The 18413-nt window shown below is 52.1% G+C and overlaps 1 protein-coding gene across 1 annotated transcript; it reads right to left on the reverse strand.

Annotated features, from left to right (window-relative positions):
- Positions 1 to 10344: 10344 nt before the first annotated feature.
- Positions 10345 to 16571, reverse strand: LOC116951873 (uncharacterized). Its single transcript, XM_076073988.1, has one exon. It carries the CDS (start codon positions 16540 to 16542, stop codon positions 13252 to 13254), a length of 3291 nt encoding a protein of 1096 aa, XP_075930103.1. The 5' UTR covers positions 16543 to 16571; the 3' UTR covers positions 10345 to 13251.
- Between the last annotated feature and the right edge of the window lie 1842 nt (positions 16572 to 18413).

Raw genomic sequence — 18413 nt, forward strand, 5'->3', positions numbered from 1 at the left:
ACGCTGTAGGGGGCGCTCCGTCTTGCAGCCGCGACAGCTCCGTAGTTGGCCCCGTTGCGACTTTACGTTACCGCTCTGATTGAATTAAAATGAAACGTGCAACGTAAACGAAAGCATTTCCATAAGGAAACAAACCGCGTTTTAAATACGTGCTTTCTTTTTACACTGTTGTTGAAAACAAAGCTCATGGTGGTTGTCAATGTGAGGGGGGCAAGGCACCCCCTGCCTGCCACCCCACGCTCGTTACGCTGCTGGAGCTCAAGGGAATGGAACGCATCCTGGTGGGCGTCTCGCTGAGCGAGGAGACGGAGCGATGAAATCTGCTCCACCGCGGGTCTCGACAATCGTGGTGGCTGGAGGGGCATGGGATTGTGGATGGGCAGGGTGGATGGGGGGGGGGAGGCCTTCATCCAGCAGTGGATTCAACCAGTGCCGGATTATCCTCGTATCAAAAGTAGCTACAACACACGTGTGTAGTAGCTACACGTGTGTAGTAGCTACCCGTGTGTAGTAGCTACAACATGTGTAGTAGCTACAACATGTGTAGTAGCTACAACATGTGTAGTAGCTACAACATGTGTAGTAGCTACAACATGTGTAGTAGCTACAACATGTGTAGTAGTAGCTACGGGCCCCGCACTTTCAAGGGCCCCGTGCTAAATTGCTTTCAAGCTATCAATTCCGGTTCAGTGATTCTGCACTTGCTCTATTACTATAGTACTATACCGCCTTCAACTTTTTCTGAACGACTGGGTGTTTAAGGTTATCGATTTGTCGTATTATCTGGCTACATAGCAAGTGAAAAAATGCAATTGTGTTAATATTTGCGTGCTTTATTTATTTATTTAGGGCCCCTTCATAACATATGCTACAGGCCCCGCACTAGCTTAATCCGGCACTGGATTCAACACGGAGTGTCGATGATGTCAAGTGAAGAAAATTTGCGTTTGGCCCAAAAAAAAAAACCGGGATCATCAATTCCGCCGGTCGGAGAGTTTGTGTATTTTTTCTACGGGAGCAGCTATTTACGACAGGAACTGCGCAAATGAATGTTTGCAAATTCATAATGTAAACATGCGATCGCGTGCCAACGGCCAGCCAACCGATTAAAAGGCTGGGAGCGAGCCGGGTGTCGCGTCGGAAATTGGCCGAGAAATTCCGAAAAAAACCACCCCCCGCCAGCGCCTGGGGATCGCGCGCCGCCTAGCGGAGACATTCGGAGTGTGCGAGGCGGTGGGAGGAATCGGAATCTTCATTCATCGTGGAGGAATCCTAAAGCACTATGAAGACATTTTTCACAGATTTGCCCGCTCCCCCAACACCACCACCACCCCCCCCCCACCTCAACGCCACCTTACCGAAAAGTCGGGCAGAGCTGTTGGGGACGAATGAGTGGAGTCTATTCGGAGTGTGAGGACAGAAACACTCGTGTGTGTTAGGAGTGTGAGGACAGAAACACTCGTGTGTGTTTGGAGTGTGAGGACAGAAACACTCGTGTGTGTTTGGAGTGTGAGGACAGAAACACTCGTGTCTATTCGGAGTGTGAGGACAGAAACACTCGTGTGTGTTCGGAGTGTGAGGACAGAAACACTCGTGTGTGTTTGGAGTGTGAGGACAGAAACACTCGTGTGTTTGGAGTGTGAGGACAGAAACACTCGTGTGTGTTTGGAGTGTGAGGACAGAAACACTCGTGTGTGTTTGGAGTGTGAGGACAGAAACACTCGTGTCTATTCGGAGTGTGAGGACAGAAACACTCGTGTGTGTTCGGAGTGTGAGGACAAAAACACTCGTGTGTGTTAGGAGTGTGAGGACAGAAACACTCGTGTGTGTTTGGAGTGTGAGGACAGAAACACTCGTGTGTGTTCGGAGTGTGAGGACAGAAACACTCGTGTCTATTTGGAGTGTGAGGACAGAAACACTCGTGTGTGTTTGGAGTGTGAGGACAGAAACACTCGTGTGTGTTTGGAGTGTGAGGACAGAAACACTCGTGTGTGTTAGGAGTGTGAGGACAGAAACACTCGTGTATATTCGGAGTGTGAGGACAGAGACACTCGTGTGTGTTAGGAGTGTGAGTACAGAAACACTCGTGTGTGGTAGGAGTGTGAGTACAGAAACACTCGTGTGTGTTAGGAGTGTGAGGACAGAAACACTCGTGTGTTAGGAGTGTGAGGACAGAAACACTCGTGTGTGTTAGGAGTATGAGGACAGAAACAATAGTGTGTGTTTGGAGTGTGAGGACAGAAACACTCGTGTCTATTTGGAGTGTGAGGACAGAAAAACTCGTGTATGTTTGGAGTGTGAGGACAGAACCACTCGTGTGTGTTTGGAGTGTGAGGACAGAAACACTCGCGTGTGTTTGGAGTGTGAGGACAGAAACACTCGTGTGTGTTCGGAGTGTGAGGACAGAAACACTCGCGTGTGTTTGGAGTGTGAGGACAGAAACACTCGTGTGTGTTCGGAGTGTGAGGACAGAAACACTCGCGTGTGTTTGGAGTGTGAGGACAGAAACACTCGTGTGTGTTAGGAGTGTGAGGACAGAAACACTCGCGTGTGTTCGGAGTGTGAGGACAGAAACACTCGTGTGTGTTAGGAGTGTGAGGACAGAAACACTCGTGTGTGTTAGGAGTGTGAGGACAGAAACACTCGTGTGTCTTTGGAGTGTGAGGACAGAAACACTCGTGTGTGTTTGGAGTGTGAGGACAGAAACACTCGTGTGTGTTTGGAGTGTGAGGACAGAAACACTCGCGTGTGTTTGGAGTGTGAGGACAGAAACACTCGTGTGTGTTAGGAGTGTGAGGACAGAAACACTCGTGTATGTTTGGAGTGTGAGGACAGAAACACTCGCGTGTGTTAGGAGTGTGAGGACAGAAACACTCGTGTCTATTTGGAGTGTGAGGACAGAAATACTCGTGTATGTTTGGAGTGTGAGGACAGAAACACTCGCGTGTGTTAGGAGTGTGAGGACAGAAACACTCGTGTGTGTTTGGAGTGTGAGGACAGAAACACTCGTGCCCCCACGTGTGCTACGTAAAGCGTTCCACCAGCGTTTGTCTTCGGAAGTCTTTAATTACACGCACGGAAGTCGCGACACACACGCAATACTGTCCACAAACATTAGATGCACACTACATAAACACTTCACAAACGACATATACATACAACATCCACATTACGTACACACTACATACTCTGTACGCACACACATGACATACGTACGACATTCACATTGCGCCCTCAGGTTCGCAATGTGCCCTGAGGTTGGCAATGCGCTCTGCGTTTCGCAATGTGCCCTGAGGTTGGCAAGCACCCTCAGGTTGGCAAAGCGATGTGCCTTGAGGTTCGCTAAACGCCCTGCGGTTCGCAATGCGCCTTGCGATTCGCAATGCGCCTTGCGGTTTGCAAAGCGCTCTCAGGTTCATGATGCGCCCTGAGGGTCGCCAAGTTCCCTGCGGTTCGCAATGCGTCCTGAGGTTCGCCAAGTTCCCTGCGGTTCGCAATGCGCCTTGCGATTCGCAATGCGCCCTGCGGTTTGCAAAGCGCTCTCAGGTTCATGATGCGCCTTGAGGTTCGCCAAGTTCCCTGCGGTTCGCAATGCGTCCTGAGGTTCGCCAAGTTACCTGCGGTTCGCAATGCGCTCTCAGGTTCATGATGCGCCTTGAGGTTCGCCAAGTTCCCTGCGGTTCGCAATGCGTCCTGAGGTTCGCCAAGTTCCCTGCGGTTCGCAATGCGCTCTCAGGTTCATGATGCGCCCTGCGGTTCGCAAAGTTCCCTGCGGTTCGCAATGCGTCCTGAGGTTCGCCAAGTTCCCTGCGGTTCGCAATGCGCTCTCAGGTTCATGATGCGCCCTGAGGGTCGCGATGCACCTTGAGGTTCACAAAGCGCCCTTGTTCGCAAAGCACCCTGTAGTTCAGAATGCTCTCCAGGCTAAGCTGTTCTATGCAGTCCCTGTAAACCGTCAATTCCCACGTAACGTGTCACCGCTTGGCTGCTGCTGCTGCATGTGGGCATGTTGAACTTCTCTCGCAATGTACGCAGTCAACCGTGCTAATCGGAGGTGCGGCTGCTTGCTGCCTTTCCTCGCATCTCTGAGTCCCCCTCTCTCTGGAGGAGAGCGAGCGAATAACCATCAAGGCACACCTCAATTAGCGTGACCCTCCGTAGAACGCCGATTCGTTATAGCGCTCTTTGTCCTGGAGAATTTATTTTTACAAATTTTAAACAAAAAATATCCATGTATTAGCAGTGAGAACACGCAGTGGTACTGGCCAAGGAAATGTACCCGCCCACGTAATTTGCTCAGCCAATGAGAACTACGCACGCTCTCAGCCAACCAAACCCCACCCCCCATCATCCGCTCAGCCAATTAGAACAATGCACGCTCTCAGCCAATCAAACCCCACTCCCATCATTCGCTCAGCCAATAAGAAGGACGCACGCTCTCAGCCAACCAGACCTCACCAACCCATAATTCGCTCAGCCAATGAGAACGACGCCTCTTCCCAGCCAAACAGACCGCACCCATTACAATTCGATCATCACGATTCGTGGTGACAATAAAATAAACATTTATTATATTGATGTAATTTAGATTTCGTTTTTTTCACATTTGCGTCCTTGTACGAGGTGCCTCTGTGGATGTGTAGGCTTTGACTTTAACATAGCTATTTCTGTGACCAGTCACAAGCTAATCCCTCAGCTATTTCAATGCTAAATGCTCCTGTTTGATATGTAAATTCCTTTGTCAAGGTGCCTCGCTTCTCTCACCCAGCTTAAAAGACGCTACGAAGCTTAGCAGCGTTCATTGTAGCTCTGTCGTCCCGACAGTTCTGTTCCTTCACCTGAAGAAGGCTCCTTGTGTTGTGGCCGAAACGTCGTGAGAATTAAATTGTCTTATTTTATTTTATTATTTTATTCTCATTCTACGTGACTTTACCGAAAGAACCAAAGAAGATGAATCCTTGCAGTCACGAAAGCTTTAAATCGGAATCGTGGTGACAAATCGATTAAAATTGATTTATTTCGGCAGGCGAGAACTCACGCGACTAGGATAGTCTCAAGCCCCACCTAAAAGAAACGTCACCGTGGACATTTAGACCGAGGGCCTCGCCAACACCACCACGGAGTTCCAGTAGCCTCCTCTCTGAGAATGACGCCGTTGGGAGCGCGGCTGACCCCCCAACCTCCTCTATCACCGCTGCCTTTGAGTACAGTACATAATACAGTGCATAGTATGAGTACAGTACAGAGTATGATGTTATAATACATTATTAAAACAGATTTTTTTTTAAATTAAACTGCTATTTTTTTTAATTTTCACCAAGTAAGGCCGACTGAGCTATAGAGATTTTTTTTTCATAAGGGGCCGTCCATAAATGACGTCACGCGATGTTGGACGATTTTTGACCCCCCCTCCCTCGTCACACGGCGTCACAAAAAGTCAGACTCCACCCCTCAAATTTGACGTCACAAAGCTCTGCCCACCCCTCCCAAAAAAAAAAATGAAACATGCTTCAAATCGCTTTAAACTATTGTCGTTGTAGTGCGTATTTAATGTGCCGCTGCACTCTGATGTTGTAGGAGAAAACATTTATTTAAAGTATATTTAATTAAGTAGAACGTGTTTTAGATTTGAAGCTTTCGTAACTGCAAGGATCCATACTCTTTGGTTCAATTCGGTTAAGTCACATAGGTAAAAAATTAAATAACAAAAATCACGACGTTTCGGCCACAACACAAGTGGCCTTCATCAGGTGAAGAGACCGTGCTGTCATGAGGACAGCGTTGGAGTGAAAACAGCCATGCTCAGGTCGCGTCCTTTAAGCTGTGTGGGAGGAAGCAAAACGCTTTGACAAAGGAATTAGCATAAAAATGAGCATGATGTACGTAGGAGGTGCATGGGCCATGATGGACCAGGAGCGGGTGGGGACCATGACGGACCAGCAGCGGGGTCTGGGGGGGAGTAGAGTGAGTGAGTGGAGTGAGTGGAGTGAGTGAGTGAGTGGAGTGAGTGAGTGGAGTGAGTGGAGTGAGTAAGTGAGTGGAGTGAGTGAGTGGAGTGAGTGGAGTGAGTGAGTGGAGTGAGTGAGTGAGTGGAGTGAGTGAGTGGAGTGAGTGAGTGGAGTGAGTGGAGTGAGTGGAGTGAGTAGGTGGAGTGAGTGAGTGAGTGGAGTGAGTGGAGTGAGTGAGTGGAGTGAGTGGAGTGAGTGAGTGGAGTGAGTGGAGTGAGTGGAGTGAGTGAGTGGAGAGAAATGAGCAGCTCTGAAAGTTTGGGATACCACTTCTTGAAAAAATGTACTGTACCATTGAAATTAATTTAATGTTTGGTTTGATTTAGAACATCTTTCCAATGATTGCTTAATTTGAAACCATCCTCTCGGTTGAAATTGTGTTTGTAAATCTGAATTGCCTCTTGGACAAATCTCTGATAAAAAAACCCGTGGGTTTGCAGAGAATCTTGGTATCAGAGAAAACTATTTCGTGATCACCCACAGCGTTGTAACAGTGGTCAGCTACGGCAGAAGAATTCGTTCTGCCGTGTTTCAAATCTGATTTGTGCTCGCGAATTCGGTCAGAGACATGTTGCTTCGTCTCCCCGATATAGCAATCACCACAAGTGCAGCTCAATTTGTAAACCCCGGGGTACTGTAAGTCAGGAACGACATCCTTCACGGATGGGATCAGGTCACGGATTTTGTGTACTGTATTGAACCGGACCAGGATCTTGTATTTGTTTAAAATTTTGGAGATCTTTTTAGTAACGCCTGCTATATATGGTAGTGTGATGGTTTTGACCGGAGTATCAAGTGGTTGTTTCTGTATGGAGGGAGAAACAGCTTGGCGGATGGTACGGTTAGAGTATCCGTTTCTCTTCAGGGCCAGGTGTACATGTTTTAATTCACTGGTCAGGTGGTGTTGGTCCGAAATGCAATGTGCCCTGTGGTATAACGTTTTGATGAGATCATTCTTTTGAGCTGGGTGGTGGTGGGAATCATGTTTCAAGTAGGAATCTGTGTGGGTGGGTTTCCTGTAGACAGAATGCCCCAGTGAGCCATCAGGTCTCTTCTCAAACAGAACATCCAAGAATGGTAGCTTGCCATCTTTCTCCACTTCCATGGTGAATTTGATGGCGGGATGTCTAGAATTGATGTGGTGTAGGAAAAGGTTCAAAGCTGGGAGGCCATGTGGCCAAATGACGAAAGTGTCATCCACATATCTCTTCCACAGGGAAGGTCTGAGGGTGGAAGTCTGGATGGCGTCTGATTCAAATTTCTCCATGAAAACATTGGCTATCACTGGTGATAAGGGAGAACCCATGGGGGTACCCTCATTTTGTTTGTAAAAGGTGCCATTCCAAGTAAAGTAGGTATTGGTGAGGCAGTGTCTAATCAGCACAGGTGTATCGGGGTCTAGTCCATGTTGTACCAAATTGTCAATTATTTCAATGGTAACAGGTACCGGGACCTTGGTGAACAGGGAGACCACATCGAAGCTGACAAGGGTATCGTCAGGGGATGGTACAACGTCTTTGACCATAGAGACCAAATGAGCTGAGTTAAGTACTGCTGAGGAGGTCTTGCCAATGAAAGGTAGCAAGGTATCTGACAGAAAACGTGATAGCTTATAGGTAGGGGAGTTGATCGTGGATACGATGGGTCGTAGTGGAGTGCCTTCTTTATGAATCTTGGGGAGACCATAAAATCTAGGGGGTCTTGCAGCAGAAGGTTTTAAGGAGGGACGTTTAGTTGGTTCGATTAGATGAGATAATTCTTTTGAGCTGAGTGGTGGTGGGAATCAGGTTTCAAGTAGGAATCTGTGTGGGTGGGTTTCCTGTAGACAGAATGCCCCAGTGAGCCATCAGGTCTCCTCTCAAACAGAACATCCAAGAATGGTAGCTTGCCATCTTTCTCCACTTCCATGGTGAATTTGATGGCGGGATGTCTAGAATTGATGTGGTGTAGGAAAAGGTTCAAAATCCAGAACCTACTCAACGATGGAAGTTACTCAAAAATTAAAAATGACCCTAAAATAGCCTAACTATAAAAACCAACAAGATCACACAAGTTCAACCTCCCTAATCGAACCAGCTAAACGTCCCTCCTTAAAACCGTTTGCTGCAAGACCCCCTAGATTCTATGGTCTCCCCAAGATTCATAAAGAAGGTACTCCACTACGACCCATCGTATCCACGATCAACTCACCTACCTATAAGCTAGCACGTTTTCTGTCAGATACCTTGCTACCTTTCATTGGCAAGACCTCCTCAGCAGTACTTAACTCTGCTCATTTGGTCTCTATGGTCAAAGACGTTGTACTGTCCCCTGACGATATCCTTGTCAGCTTCGATGTGGTCTCCCTGTTCACCAAGATCCCGGTACCTGATACCATTGAAATAATTGAAAATTTGGTACAACATGGACTAGACCCCGATACACCTGCGCTGAATAGACACTGCCTCACCAATACCTACTTTACTTGGAATGGCACCTTCTACAAACAAAATGAGGGTACCCCCATGGGTTCTCCCTTATCACCAGTGATAGCCAATGTTTTCATGGAGAAATTTGAATCAGACGCTATCCAGACTTCCACCCTCACACATTCCCTGTGGAAGAGATATGTGGATGACACTTTCGTCATTTGGCCACATGGCCTCCCAGCTTTGAACCTTTTCCTACACCACATCAATTCTAGACATCCCACCATCAAATTCACCATGGAAGTGGAGAAAGATGGCAAGCTACCATTCTTGGATGTTCTGTTTGAGAGGAGACCTGATGGCTCACTGGGGCATTCTGTCTACAGGAAACCCACCCACAAAGATTCATACTTGAAACCTGATTCCCACCACCACCCAGCTCAAAAGAATGATCTCATCAAAACGTTATACCACAGGGCACATTGCATTTCGGACCAACACCACCTGACCAGTGAATTAAAACATGTATACCTGGCCCTCAAGAGAAACGGATACTCTGACCATACCATCCGCCAAGCTGTTTCTCCCTCCATACAGAAACAACCACTTGATACTGCGGTCAAAACCATCACACTACCATATATAGCAGGCGTTACTAAAAAGATCTCCAAAAGTCTAAACAAACACAAGATCCTGGTCCGGTGCAATACAGTACACAAAATCCGTGACCTGATCCCATCCGTGAAGGATGTCGTTCCTGACATACCGTACCCTGGGGTTTACAAATTGAGCTGCACTTGTGGTGATTGCTATATCGGGGAGACGAAGCGACATGTCTCTGACCGAATTCGCGAGCACAAATCAGATTTGAAACACGGCAGAACGAATTCTTCTGCCGTAGCTGACCACTGTTACAACGCTGTGGGTGATCACGAAATAGTTTTCTCTGATACCAAGGTTCTCTGCAAACCCACGGGTTTTTTTTATCAAAGATTTGTCCACGAGGCAATTCAGATTTACAAACACAGACACAATTTCAACCGAGAGGATGGTTTCAAATTAAGCAATCATTGGAAAGATGTTCTAAATCAAACCAAACATTAAATAAATTTCAATGGTACAGTAATTTTTTTCAAGTAGTGGTATCCCAAACTTTCACAGCTGCTTATTTCTCTACACCCACTCACTCCACTCATTCACTCTACTCACTCCACTCACTCACTCCACTCACTCACTCCACTCACTCACTCCACTCACTCACTCACTCCACTCACTCACTCACTCCACTCACTCACTCCACTCACTCACTCACTCCACTCACTCACTCACTCCACTCACTCACTCACTCCACTCACTCCACCTACTCACTCCACTCACTTACTCCACTCACTCACTCCACTTACTCCACTCACTCACTCCACTCACTCACTCCACTCACTCACTCCACTCACTCCACTCACTCACTCCACTTACTAACTCTACTCCCCCCCCCCCCCCGCTGGTCCGTCATGGTCCCCACCCGCTCCTGGTCCATCATGGCCCATGCACCTCCTACGTACATCATGCTCATTTTTATGCTAATTCCTTTGTCAAAGCGTTTTGCTTCCTCCCACACAGCTTACAGGACGCGACCTGGGCTTGGCTGTTTTCACTCCAACGCTGTCCTCATGACAGCACGGTCCCTTCACCTGATGAAGGCCACTTGTGTTGTGGCCGAAACGTCGTGATTTTTGTTGTTTTATTTTTTACCTACGTGACTTTACCGAATAGAACCAAACAGTATAGAACGTGTTTATATTTAAAGTTGCGAATTTTGATGTCACGTCGCATTTCTCAACCCCCCCCCCCTCGTCACACAACGTCACAAATGTCTGACCCCCCCCCCCCAGGTACGTGACGTCATTTATGGACGGCCCCTTATCGACCTAGCCACAAATAATAGTCCAGTGAAGTGGCTTCTCATATGGAAATGTATAGCAGCCAAATATTATAAATGAATGTTTCTAAATGTGGAGCGAAAAATCGGAGGACCCGGGGGAAAATCCACGCAACCACGGGGAGATAGAGACACGCAGACTCCAAATATAGAGCAGGCGTCAGGGTCGGGATCAAACCCACAAACTCCTGTATACAAGGCGAGGTATTTAACATCTCCTAGCCACCAAGGCACCCTTTTTTATTAGTTGTCTTCATGAAATGTTTACCGCCTGCATTATTAGAGCTATTACCGATACCCCAACGAAGCCCTCATATTGCTTGTAGGAAATAAATTACTCGGTGGTTAACGCATCCCCATATATACAATGGTTATAATGACCCCTTTTTGCCCCGATTCGATTAGCGCCGCTCGCTTAACACACCTTGAGCGCTAAGCATGGTTATGCCTGTATTGCGGTCACTTGTGAAGAAGCCTATAGCTCTTACTGGCCGACAGCGTGGCCAGTGGTCTCTCTCACCGTTACGTGCCGACGTTTGACAACATAGTCATTAGGTGGCAATGTTCAGCCGATGGTTTTTGTTGTTGCAGAAAACAACTTAGAAATGTATGCAAATTTCACAAAGGGCTTGCCAAACTCTCAAATGACCCGATGGGGAAGACGTTCGGCTGGAGACGGAGCGATGAGACCGATGACCGACCTTTGCACAAACGCGAACATGGGAGAGAAAATTGGGGGGCCGATATGTCAGTGGGTAAAACAATGAAATCCACGCTCGGGTCATAAAATCGTATTATTTAAGAAATGTGGTGGTCCATGATACACAACACATTTACAAAGCGTTTCATTGCCCTGTGGTCTGCAATGCAATACGGTACAGCACTGTGGCGGTCGTGGTGACACTCCTGCCCCGCAGCAAGAAGGGCCTGGGAGCGATTCCTGACTCGGCCCCATTTCTGCGTGCAGTTTGCATGTTTTCTTCCTGTTCTGCAGAGTGTGAGTGTGTGAGAGCGAGTGTGTGTGGAGTCTATGTTTTCTGGGTTCTTCGGTTTTCTGGCGCTGATGTTGGCGACGCGCGTTGCCCGAGCGTCTTCAGAGCACGCGCCGATCGAGCAGTGCCCATCGTCCCAGCAAGCGTCTCGTCCGCTGTGAGTCGCGGTGGCTAGGAGATGTTAACTCCCTCGACAGGTACGCAGGAGGTCGTGCGTTTTTATCCCGACCCTGACGCCTGCTGTATATTTGGAGTTTGCGTCTCTCTCTCTCTCCCTACCCACTGTCGCGTGGATTTTTTCCTCCGGATCCTCCGGTTACTCCCTCCCACATTTTACAATCAGCATCACGCGTTTCAGAGTATTTGGCTGCTCGAAATGTCCTCGTGATGACGCGAGGACATGGCCAGGTCACTTCTTCCAAAAAAGAGCTACATAGCTCAGTGGGGCCTTTACCTGGTAAAATAAGTACAAAAATGAAAACAGTCTCGGCCACCGTGATGGTGATCACTTGCTCATCATTTCACCGGCTCGATGGCCTCGCTTCCTGCCATCTCCCCGCTCGCTCTTCGACAGCGTGCGGCCGAAGAAAGGGCGGCGATCTGAGATTCGGGTTCTCCATAGAGCAATAATGATGATGACGATGACAATGACGACCATGCAAATGATACCTAACGCGCGCACGTTTTTTGCTAACGGAAATCGAGAACTCGGGGAGGCGCGAGGCAGTTGAGAGCCACTCAATTGCTCTGTCCGGGAGTTGGTGAAAATTGCAGGTACACCACACTCACTCATCCACTTACTCATCCACTTACTCGCTCACTCATCCATGCCCATTTATTCGCTCACCCGTCCACTCACTCGCCTTACTCACGCACCCACATATTCACTCATCTACCCACTAACTCACCGACCCATTTATTCACCTACTCGTTCACTCGTCCACTCACTCACCGACCCATTTATTCACCTACTCGTTCACTCGTCCACTCACTCACCGACCCATTTATTCACCTACTCGTTCACTCGTCCACTCACTCACCGACCCATTTATTCACCTACTCGTTCACTCGTCCACTCACTCACCGACCCATTTATTCACCTACTCGCTCACTCATCCACTAACTCACCGACCCATTTATTCACCTACTCGTTCGCTCATCCACTCACTCACCGACCCATTTATTCACCTACTCGCTCACTCATCCACTAACTCACCGACCCATTTATTCACCTACTCGTTCACTCGTCCACTCACTCACCGACCCATTTATTCACCTATTTGTTCACTCATCCACTCACTCACCGACCCATTTATTCACCTACTCGTTCACTCGTCCACTCACTCACCGACCCATTTATTCACCTACCCGTTCACTCGTCCACTCACTCACCGACCCATTTATTCACCTACCCGTTCACTCATCCACTCACTCACCGACCCATTTATTCACCTACTCGTTCACTCATCCACTCACTCACCGACCCATTTATTCACCTACTCGTTCGCTCATCCACTCACTCACCGACCCATTTATTCACCTACTCGCTCACTCATCCACTAACTCACCGACCCATTTATTCACCTACTCGTTCGCTCATCCACTCACTCACCGACCCATTTATTCACCTACTCGCTCACTCATCCACTAACTCACCGACCCATTTATTCACCTACTCGTTCACTCGTCCACTCACTCACCGACCCATTTATTCACCTATTTGTTCACTCATCCACTCACTCACCGACCCATTTATTCACCTACTCGTTCACTCATCCACTCACTCACCGACCCATTTATTCACCTACCCGTTCGCTCATCCACTCACTCACCGACCCATTTATTCACCTACCCGTTCGCTCATCCACTCACTCACCGCCCACCCATCCCCCCCTCCCCGTACGTCCTCACGCCACGCTCGCGCTCCCCCGCCACGGCCCGGCGGCGGGGGAGCTGGCTCCCGCGCCGCCCATGGGGCTCATCGAGTCGCTGTACGATCGGCTGTACATGGCTCCGGACTGCCGCCCCCTCGGCCCGCGTCCCCCGTCGTCGCCGGCGCTGCTGCCGCCGACGCCGTCTCCGCCGGCCGCGGCGCCTCCGGCCCCTCCGCCGCCTTCGTCCTCGCCGCCGTCGTCCCGGCAGCGGCACCGCCGCCGCCACCAGCGCCGCCGCCAGCAGCGCCGCCACCGGCGCCAGCAGCGATGCCGCCGGCGCCGGCCGAGCAGCGGCGTCGCCTCGAGCAGCCGCAGCAGGGCCCGCCGCAGCTCGCGGCTGCCCAGGGCGCACACCGCGGGGTTGAGCGCCGACTGCAGCAGCGCCGGCAGCAGGAACCAGCGCTCCTTGAGCAGCAGCGGGCAGCGCTGGGCGCTCCCGCACGCCGCGTCCATCACGAAGAGCACGAAGAGCGGCGCCCAGCACGCCGTGAAGACGCACAGCACCGCCGAGACGGTGCGCAGCAGGGACAGCGAGCGCAGGCCCGACGAGCGTCGGTGCCGCTGCTGCTGCTGCTGCAGGTGCTGCTGCTGCTGCTGGTGCTGCTGGTGCTGCTGCTGGTGCTGTTGCTGCTGGTGCTGCTGCTGGTGCTGCTGGTGCTGCTGCAGGTGCTGCTGCTGCTGGTGCTGTTGCTGCTGGTGCTGCTGGTGCTGGTGCTGCTGTTGCTGCTGCTGGTGCTGCTGCTGCTGTTGCTGCTGTTGGTGCTGTTGCTGCTGCTGCTGCTGGTGCTGCAGCTGTTGCTGCAGGTGCTGCTGCAGGTGCTGCTCGTGCTGCTGCTGGCGCTGCTGGTGCTGCTTAAGGCGCTGCTGGTGCCGCTGCTGCTGCAGGTGTTGATGGTGCTGAGGAGCGGGAGGAGATGGCGGTGAAGGTGGAGGAATGGTGGAGAAGTCGCCAGCCGCTGGTTGAGGAGGTGGCGATGGTTGTGGTGTCGTCGTCCGGACTGTGAGTGCACGCGGTGTATCCTCAGCATATCGCAGAAGTTTTGTGGTGCCCTCCCGTGCTGTCCTAGAACGTCTGGAGCCACGACCACCACCACCAGCGGCACCATCCCCAACACGACCATCACCACCACCAGCGCCACAACCACCAGCACGACCACCACCACCACCAGCGCTACAACCACCAGCACGACCACCACCAGCATCAGCGCCACAACCACCAGCACGACCACCACCAGCATCAGCATCAGCATAACAACCACCACGACTTGCCCAACCTCCAGCACGGCCAACACCAGCAGTAGCGGCATAGCGACCACCAGCGCGACCACAACCGCCACCGCCAGCACCACCAACACGACCACCACCACCACCACTATCACCACCAACACGACCACCACCAACACCACCACTATCACTAGCAGCACGACCAGTAACACCACTATCACTAGCAGCACGACCACCACCAACACCACCACGACCACCACCACTATCACCACCAGCACGACCACCACCGCCAGCACCACCAATACGACCCCCACCAACACCACCACCACTATCACCACCAGCACGACCAGTACCACCACTATCACTAGCAGCCCGACCACCACCAACACCAGCACGACCACCACCAACACCACCACCACAACCACCACCACTATCACTAGCAGCACGACCACCACCACTATCACTAGCAGCACGACCACCACCAATACCAGCACGACCACCACCAACACCATCACGACCACCACCACTATCACTATCAGCACGACCACCACCAACACCACAACCACAACCACCACCACTATCACTAGCAGCACGACCACCACCGCTATCACTACCAGCACGACCACCACCAATACCATCACGACCACCACTGCTATCACTATCAGCACGACCACCACCAACACCAGCACGACCACCACCGACACCACCGCTATCACTAGCAGCACGACCACCACCAACACCAGCACGACCACCACCAACACCAGCACGACCACCACCGCTATCACTAGCAGCACGACCACCACCAGCACGACCACCACCGACACCACCGCTATCACTAGCAGCATGATCATCAGCAGCAGCAGCGGCGGCAGAATTGGCTGCAGCAGGAGTCGTAGACGATGACGCGGCAACGTCGCTGCATTTCCGCCAGCGCCTGAGCTCAGGCTGCTCCTTCAGCGAGGCGTTCCGGACGCGGTGGAGCAGCGGAGGAAGAGGAGCAGCAGCAGCAGTAGCAGCAGCCAGTGCCGGCACAGGAGCTTGGTGGTGGTGTCCCCTCGGGGAAGGAGTCCCTGGCCCGCTCACCCCGTTGGCGGCGCCCCAGCGAGCCGCCGCGCGCCTCCCAGAGGACCTCTCGGCATCGCAGCTCCTGGTGGAGGCGCGGGCGCTGCCCTCCCTCATCAACATCCCCCGCCAGCGCTCCACGCCCCCTCCGCCTACCTCCCTCACCGCCGCGGCCACCGCCGCTGCTGCCGTTCCTCCGATACCGCCTCGTCCACCGCCGCCGCCGCCGCCTCGTCCGTCACTTCCCAGTCCTGACCTGGGGTGGACCTCTCTCCTGGTGGCCCGCCGCGTCAGCCGGGCCCTCACCCTGCAGTAGATGCGCGCGTACAGCCCCGCGATGGCCACGAGCGCCACGGTGAGCAGCGAGCCGCAGAACAGCAGGTAGGAGCGCGCGTGCAGGGGCAGCACGGCGGAGCACGAGGGCAGCGCTCCCAGGCAGTTCCACCCCATCGAGGGCAGCGCGCCGAGCAGCAGCGCCAGGGTCCAGCACGCGGCCGGGGCCACGAGCGACGCGGGCCTGCCGGTGGCCTTGCCGCCGGAGGCCGCGGGCAGGGCGGACGAGGGCCTGAGGCGCACCATGGTCACGTGCCTCTCGAGCGCGATGGCGAGCAGCGTGAAGACGGAGGCGGCCAGCGCCACGAGGACGCTGCCCTCGCGCACGAACCACAGCGCCGGCGTGAGGCCCCGGGGCGTCGCGCCCCCCGACAGGAGCACGTTGGCGCAGAAGGTGGCGCCGGCGAGCAGGTCGCAGAGGGCGAGGTTGGCGAGGAGGGCAAAGGCCGGCGTGTGGAGGCGGCGGCGCGACGCGATCGACGCCAGCACCAGCGAGTTGGCGGCGACCACGAGGCCGCAGACGGTGAGCAGCAGGGCCCCGGCCGCGCCGAGGCCCCGCGAGGAGGCCGGCCGGCCCAGCTTGCCTGTGTAGTTGTAGTGCACGCGCACCAGGCCCGCATCCCAGTAGGGGCCCGCGTCCGTCATTTTTGTGAGTCTGCGCGGAATAAGGGTGGGGGAGGTGGGGGGGGGGGCAGTTTTGAGAAGTTTCGGTCACTGGTGTGATTTCACGGTGGCAGTGGTTGGTGGTGTCAGTGGTAGTGGTGTCAGTGGTGGTGGTGGTGTCAGTGTCTGGCAAAAAACAACCCCATATCTCCTCGGTGGTCCCGGACAGGAACGCTGTGGTGGATGTGAGCAATGCCATGGGAGGAAAGGCCAATTCGAATTGGCTATACCCCTCATGGTGCTTATAGCCACCGTAGTGGCCAAATGGCGGCTCTGGATGGGTGCGAGGGGCTGGTAACCCCTCCACCGTCAAGTTAACTACCTCTAAACTACGTGGACATAAATTTAAGTTTGTGCCGGTGGCACCGGGGTGACAGGCTTCTATGACGTCTCCTGGCCAAACCCCATTGGGCGAAGCCAGGAGACTGAATCCTTACCTTCGGGGCTCCTTCAGAAATGATAAAATGCCACTGTGAGTGGCCACGTGGAATGTTCGAATGCTTACTTCGGAGGAGAGGCTGCCACTCCTTTGTCGGGAGCTGGACTGGTACCGTTTGGATATCTGCTAGATCCAGGAGGTCTGGTGGACTGATGACGATTGGTGGTTGCTTATGGCCCCAGGAATACAGGCAAGGCCGATGAGTTAGATGCCTTCTATGACCTGTCACAGGTGCTAGCTAAAGTGGCCCCTCGGGATAGAGTTGTCCTGTTGGGTGACTTTAATTCTCGAGTGGGTTATGATGCTGGCACCTGGACTGGAGTGATTGGAAGGCATGGGGCAGATCAGCTCAATAACGGTAGGAGGCTGCTAGACTTATGTGCAACCTATGGGCTTGTAGTCACCAACACGCTATTCCATCATCGGCGCATCCACACAACATCATGAATGCACGCCGGGTCCAAGTAAGAACATCTGCTGGATTATATAGTGATGGATCAGCGGATGCGGGCCCATGTCTTTGACAGCAGAATCTACCATAGAGCTTATCTGCCCACTGACCATCGGCTTGTCATCTGTAAGATGTACCTGCCATTCTTTCACTTCGGTGGTGGGTGTCCATCTAGGACCCCAATTCAAATCCACAGTGGCATGGTCTCAGCTGATGAAAGTTTCAATCGAGAATTTAATTACCACTTGCAGCTGGTGTTGACATTGTACCTCCCTCCTCCTGATGCCAAAGAGAGATGGGCAAGGTTTAGGATTGTGGCTCATTCAGCTCCAATGGCTACTTTGGGTACACAGTCCAGACCTCCCCAGAGACCCTGGTTAATGGAGGAGGTGTTCAGGCTGGCTGAGAAAAAGCAACAGGCCCACTCTCATAGTTTACAGCACCCCACGTCAGAGAATGAGGAGGATTACCGCAGCCTTCGCTCGGAGGTTCGGAGAGCCTTGCAGCACTGCAAGAACAAGTGGTGGTCGGCTGAGGAGATGGAGACTTCCTCAGTAGCCCGCGATCGCAATTCACTCGTTAACTCCATCAAAAAGTAACTTGCAGGGCCACACATATCACCATCCTTAGTGGAATTAAAGGTGAGCCGATCTCCAACTCTCAGGAACAGATTTGTAAATTTGCTGAGCATTTCTGTGAGGTCTTGTAGGAGGGGAAATCCCTCAGCCTGGAAAACATCACGGGGCACAGTGGAGATGACCCTGCTGAGGCTGCCATGCCTCAAATATTTGAAAAAGTAGTCACCCTCCGTGAGTGGCTGGCTGAAGTACCATCTGTTGAGGAAGTACGGAAGGCGATCCAGTCTTAGACCAGGAAAAGCGCTGGACAGAGATGATCTCTAAACAAAATGCTGAGGGAGGGTGGCATTTGTGTGCAGAATGCCCTATACGACATCATAACTGT

Source organism: Petromyzon marinus, chromosome 44, assembly GCF_048934315.1.
Source record: "Petromyzon marinus isolate PM22_M1 ecotype Great Lakes invasive population chromosome 44, UKy_Petmar_22M1.pri1.0, whole genome shotgun sequence".
NCBI classification, from domain to species: domain Eukaryota; kingdom Metazoa; phylum Chordata; class Hyperoartia; order Petromyzontiformes; family Petromyzontidae; genus Petromyzon; species Petromyzon marinus.